Source organism: Molothrus ater, chromosome 1 (assembly GCF_012460135.2).
Source record: "Molothrus ater isolate BHLD 08-10-18 breed brown headed cowbird chromosome 1, BPBGC_Mater_1.1, whole genome shotgun sequence".
NCBI classification, from domain to species: domain Eukaryota; kingdom Metazoa; phylum Chordata; class Aves; order Passeriformes; family Icteridae; genus Molothrus; species Molothrus ater.
In genome coordinates this window covers 62,964,921-62,971,256 of record NC_050478.2, presented here as the reverse complement: position 1 = coordinate 62,971,256, position 6,336 = coordinate 62,964,921, and the positions used below count along the sequence as shown (strand labels likewise).

Sequence of the window (6,336 nt, the reverse complement as noted above, 5' to 3'; positions counted from 1 at the left end):
AGGGAAGGGAAGGGAAGGGAAGGGAAGGGAAGGGAAGGGAAGGGAAGAGAAGAGAAAAGAGAAGAGAAGAGAAGAGAAGAGAAGAGAAGAGAAGAGAAGAGAAGAGAAGAGAAGAGAAGAGAAGAGAAGAGAAGAGAAGAGAAGAGAAGAGAAGAGAAGAGAAGAGAAGAGAAAGGTCTCCTATATTATAGGTTATCATCTTGATGGACCTGCTCTATAACATTCTTAGTGGTTTGGGGGCTGGATATTATAGGAGATCCCCTCTTCCCCTGAAATTAGTCCATATTAAAAAATGCTACAGTGATGTTACATGCATGTTTTAGAAAAATATAAAGATCAAACTGATGTGCACAGCAATGTGACTGGAGGGAATGGACAGGTGCTCAAATGTACAATGGCCAAAATGAAATAAACTTTATTTTTTTCACCCTTTCTCCCTTATTCATCAATCTGAAACAAATACATTCTTTATCTAAAATTATTTTCTTCACAAGCAAAACAAAAAATATATATGTCACAGAACATCATCTCAATATGCATTGCTGAAACTCGTCTGATTCCTTTAATTCCTTAACACTGTCAACATAACCTGATATGTTTATATGCAACATGAGATCAGTGCTTAAAAATAAACCAAATAGGAATTGCAGTGTGTGTGTGTGTGTGTGTGTGTGTACAACAGAGCAATCTCTACTAGGGGCTGAAAACATGACACTAAAGGAAGACTGTCCATATATTTGGTTTTAATCCAATGGCTAGAACATGAGGTGCAGAAAATTATGCAAAGGTGATGGATTTTTATAAAATAAACTCAACACTAATTGTCACTGAAGCATCTAGACACAGTTCTATGTTCCTTTCTAAATGGAATGGCCACCACTCTTTTCCAAAGGTAAGCACATATCTAGCTATCTCCATTCCAAGCACAGCCAGTCAGACCCCAAACCTAAGGAATCAGTTCAACCATCGGCCCTTCAATATTTGCCATCCCTGTCTCAGAACACAAGATATTGTGTCAAAAGAAAGATTTATGCAGATTTAAAGCTTTACTGCTGCATTTTCCCTTAAGCACCAAAGAACTCAAAATTTTTAATACTTGGTTTTATACAGTTAATTATGGCTTCTCAATTTAGGCATCTGCATCAAATTAATGCAGAATGTAATGGTTGTACACTAAGCACCAAGCTGTAGAGTAAAAAAACAGTTGCATTGTTCACAGAAATTTGCTTTCAGTAGGTAGGTAAAGCAGAGACTACAGGAGATGGCACAAAGAAAAAAAATCTATTAGGTGGAATAAAGTCCCAAAGTTTATTTTGCTTCCAAACCCAAAAATCAAGTGATTTCTAGTTACCAAAGGAATCAGGAACAGAATGGGCAAATGGGAGTTTTTGTGGATTTTAAAACAGTATGAGTCAAATGTTTAAAAATCAGCATTTCGGCTGCTGGAAAGTTGCCTACATGGCACTAGGTCCTAGGAAATTTTCCCATCCATTAATTTAGTAGCAAAACCAAGCTCCTGGTGCACACAAAGGTTTGAGGAGATGAAAGCTCACAGCCCATGGTTAAGAGGAAGTGTTACTGTGACAAAGTATTAATTATGTATGAATACAGCATTGATGGCATTGCATGCATTCTGACACAGAGCAGTCCCCCAAAGGAAGTGTTATCTAAATGGTTCTATCAAAGGCAGGAGTCTCCTTGGCATCTAGAAAGGAATGTATCATTCAGGGGTCTCCTTCTCTGAGCAAATTTCCTTCCTGACCTCCCTGCTGGGCTCCTGCTCAGGGCCATACAGCTCACACTGCAGAACAGCCAAGGAGGATTTCTGGTTCTTCCAAAGGCACTTGCTCTCTGGCCAGGCAGTAGAGGAGGCTGAAAAATACCAACTTTGCACATCCATATAATTTTCAATAGCAAAAAATGACTCTACAGCAATTTCTGCAAGATATCACCAAACAGAAGAAAAAAACATCTACAGGGCAACAGCAATACAGAAATGGTGTTGTAACAAGGAAACGTGATGAAAAAACATGAGGAATTATCACTAAATTATTAAAATATAGAAGTAAGCAAATCACACTTTATTGTCAGGTCACTGTTCAATTACCCTTTACAAATAGCTGCAATTAATAGATTTGGTTTGTTTATATAAATGCTGACATGAGACAGATTAACACATTGGCTGAATTAGAGGGCTAAACTGCTCCAATTTAATGTAAGTATTTGGCAAATCACGGGTGCTGTAACACACGCAGTTATTAAATGCCCTGAAGTCAGACCAAAAGCCAGATAAAAAATTTACTGATAGAATGCCTGTGAATTTCAAATTACATTAGTTAATATTAATGATTTCACAATTACCCCAAAAGTTTTATGCCATTTTAACCTACTCGTCTCTACTTCAGATAGCATTCACATTTATATCTAACTTCATTTTAATGCTGAACTATCTAAGTAATCATTTTAGCAGCACATAAATGCCTAAAAATGCAGCAGTGACTTCTAGTGGGGGTATTAAATCCTTCTCAAAATAAGTCCTATATACCCTAATTTCTACTATGAAATAAGGCAAAAGGACCTGTGTCCACAGTAAAACTGTGAGAATATAAATGAGAATATAATATCACTGTGAGTAAAACAAGAGAATATAAACTGATCTAAATCTTCTGTGTGTTCACAATCAACAAAATCTCATTTGGAAGCTACAAAAAAGAGGTTTACCTCTCACTAACATTTCAATTTGCAGTCGAATGCTGGGGTTTGGGAGTGCAAAAACACCATATTAATGGCAAAACAGGGGCAGGTAGTGCTGAAAACCTCCTACATGTAGCTGTGTTAGCAGCAGAGCCAACTCAAACTTACATAATGCAGGAGTACTTGTGGTCTAAACGTGAATACTTCAAGAGGCTTTTAGGCAAAGCAGCCCACGCTGTGTAACCACACACCAGATTATCTCCAGGTTAAGACACAGACTTGGGCACTTTAGAGGAAGACAAAGTGCTCCAGTACAACCTTACTAAAGGTGGGAATAAACTAGCAGAGAAAAGAGTGCCCCCAGAAATGCATTTTCCTGGAAAAAATAGACTTTGAACATGATTTCACTTCCCATAACTCACTCATCAGTGGCGGCTCCTCCATCGCAATGATTTTAGCTGGATTTATGCAACCTTGAATGGAGGCTTCAATTTCTCCAATCATGCTGTCAAGGCAATCTCCTTCCTTATGCACAATCCCTGGAAACAGTTCTGTCAGGAGTGTATCTATACTTAATTAAGCATAGTGGTAACTATGTGCTGGGAAATGTAAATAAATGATGCATTACTTTCACACGTGCTGGTCTTTGATTACGTGTCAAAAAGAACCAAAACCACTTGGTTGTTAAGGCATGGAATAGTTTTCAAATGCTAAGTGATTTGTTTGGTTGATTAGTTGTTGGCTACAGGCAGCAATAGCCAGGTCCTCTCCCACAGGTAGGCAAGGGACGTGACACAAGTTTTGCAGGAAGCACTGCGTGTTGGTCAGAGGGTGATTTCACACTCAAAGCCCAAAAACCGCCTCCTCCCTCCACTCCTACAAACTCCAGAACTCCGCACGCTTTATGGCCAGAAGCAGCTTGAGCCTGCAGCAGGAAGCATTTAAGCCCACTCAGGTAGAGCTATATACTTTCACTGAATGATCACCACTGTCTAAAACGACGAGGGAATTGTTAGCCGTGTAAGTCAGTCCGACAGGATAAGAAAGCCCGTGGCTAATTAGAGGGTTAAAGCTGGGAAATTCCTCAGGTTTCCCTAAGCATATGACAGCCTGGCTACAAACATCCGTTACTATAACACGACCTTCTCTGTCAAAGGCCACAGCCGTAGCATATATTCTGGAGGGGAAAACGAGGTTCAGACCGAAGCTGTCCATCTGGCCGATGAGATCCATCTCCGCACTGAATATCGTCACTCGGCTGCTGCCCTTGCTCGCTCCTCGAGCTTTCAGGTGCTCTACCACCACGACAGCACCCGAGCTCTGGCAGACAGCAACAGCTCTGGGGCTGACAAGCCGGGACCGGATCATCTGACACTTCTTTAATTCCCCCCTTTGGAAGTCGGCCGCCAAGCGGTACAGCGCGCCAGCCTCCGAGTCGGTCAGGATTACTTCGCTCTTGGCGGTGGCATCCAAGCCCCATGGCAAACAGAAGCCTTCCCGGACGGCCAGGACCCCCCTTCCCTCAGAATCGAAGGCCTTCACGGAGCAGTCCCCGCCGTCGGTGACCACCACGTGTCCGTCCGACGTGACCGTCACATCGAGCGCATACTTGATGTCGTTGTTCGCGTCCCCTCGCTCCCCGAACCGCCGCAGGCAGAACCCGCTCGGCCCGAAGACGTGGATCCTCTTCTTGCCGTCGTGTGCCACTGCCAGGCGGCCCGAGCCGGGGCAGGCCGCCACCCCGGTGGGGTTCACCAGCGACCCCCAGCCCCCCAGGCACAGCCGCAGCCCGAGCCCCGCGGGGGCCGCCGCCGCCGTCCCGCCGCCGCTCCTGCCCAGGGCCGAGGCGAGGCCGCCGCCGGCGGGGCCCAGGAGCTCCAGCAGCTGCAGCAGCGGGCGGCACTCGCTGGTCTCGGCGGGCCCGCAGAGCCGCCGGCAGAAGGGACACTCCAACCTCTGGCGCTCGGCGCCGGCCAGGGCCCCCACGCAGCCCCGGCAGAGGACGTGCCCGCAGGGCAGGTTGAGCGGCCGCCGCTGCCCGTTGGGGCCGTACGGCTCGAAGCACACCCGGCACTCCAGCAGGCTCAGCTCCGCCTCGTCCTCCGCCGCCATCCCCGCCTGAGGAGAGCGATCGGAGCCCCCGCGGCGGCCCCGGATCCCCGGGCCCAGCGGGGCGGGCGCTGAGCGCGGCCGAGGCGGGCGCGCGCCCCCTGCGGGCCAGCGGGGGCGGAGCAGGGCCCGGGCCGCCCATTCCGCCGGGACCGCGGAGTGTCCCTGTACCCAGCCTGCACCCGCACACACACCCGTGCTCATATAGCCACCAGGACATCCAAATATCCACCAGAATATTCAACTACCCGCCAGAATATTCACATAGATTTCACCAGATTCTTACAGACATCCAGTTATCGAATTACCATACCGCTACTAACTCTCTTTATGCCCCTACCAGAGTAAGGAATTAAGCCACAATTTTACAAAATTGTGGAATCACTAGATGGTTTCGATTAGAAGGGACCTTGATGATTATCTAGTTCCAATCCCCCTCCCATGGGCAGGGATGACCAGGATAGATCAGTTTGCTCAAAGCCCCATCCAACCTTTGAACACTTCCAGAGATGGGGCATCCACAGCTTCTTTGGGCAACGTGTTCCAGTCTCATCACCCTTGCACTAAGGAATTTCTTCTTAATATATCACCTGAACATACTCTCTGTCAGATTTCCCCTTGTCCTGTCACTACATGCCCTTGTAAAAAGTCTTTCTCCAGTTCTCCCGCAGGCCCTTCAGATACTGGAAGGCTGCTCTAAAGTCTCCTCAGAGCAGCCAGGCTGAACAATCCCAACTCTCTCAACCTGTATTCATAGGAGATATTCTCTATCCCTGTGAACACCTTGGTTTAATTGCATTTTCCGCTGTTCTGGCAAAATTTAGAAAATATTTACATTCAGCACTAGTAGACACATTTCTCAGACAGGCACATACATGCATTTCTGTAAGGTGCATGGACAACATGTGCTCCTTCTGCTAGGTGTATTTACAGGGAATTCTCAAAAGAGTTACAGGGTACACACAGATCTTACACATCCTAAAATGGCTGTTTTGGCACGTGGCATTGCTCTTGCCAGGCTGTTGCATGCCTGGGAGTCCTGTGCAGGACACCACAGGGCATGTGGCAGCCTCGTGCCAAGCGCCTGGCCTTTTGCAGCTATCACATATCTCAATGTCTGAGATAAACTTTGGGAGCTCTCATGTTGCATCCGGAAAAAACTTGAAAGGAAGGAGATGCTTAAACCTGGTAGCTGCAGTACTGGCCAGGAGTGAAAACAAAACCAGCAGCTCTCAGCTTGCACTGGCCCACTGGCTGCATCCCTTCTTCTCTCTGTCTACCCAGCCTTGAAACACGAGTATCTATGAGCAATACTGAGTGTTCCAATGAGCTGTGGGCATGGGGACTGCTGTGCTAAAACCAGCAGACCCATTGCAGCTCTAGGACTATGGCATTCTAAAAAGCCCCATGGCTTTTACTCGCCTTCTATTCTTGACGAATTAGGATACACTACACTGCAATCATACCTTTCCTTTCAAAACAAGCTGCAAAGGGTAGAAGTTGCTGTGCTCTGTCAACCTCAAAGTAGAGAAG

The 6,336-nt window shown here is 46.3% G+C and overlaps 1 protein-coding gene across 1 annotated transcript; it reads right to left on the bottom strand.

Moving 5' to 3' along the window:
- Positions 1-390: 390 nt before the first annotated feature.
- On the bottom strand, positions 391-5,007 carry NHLRC1 (NHL repeat containing E3 ubiquitin protein ligase 1). Its single transcript, XM_036395960.1, has one exon. It carries the CDS (start codon positions 5,005-5,007, stop codon positions 3,646-3,648), a length of 1,362 nt encoding a protein of 453 aa, XP_036251853.1. The 3' UTR covers positions 391-3,645.
- Between the last annotated feature and the right edge of the window lie 1,329 nt (positions 5,008-6,336).

Excerpts from the sequence above, each read along its gene's own strand:
- NHLRC1 (XM_036395960.1), bottom strand. The coding sequence starts at position 5,007 with ATGAGCACGGGTGTGTGTGCGGGTGCAGGCTGGGTACAGGGACACTCC.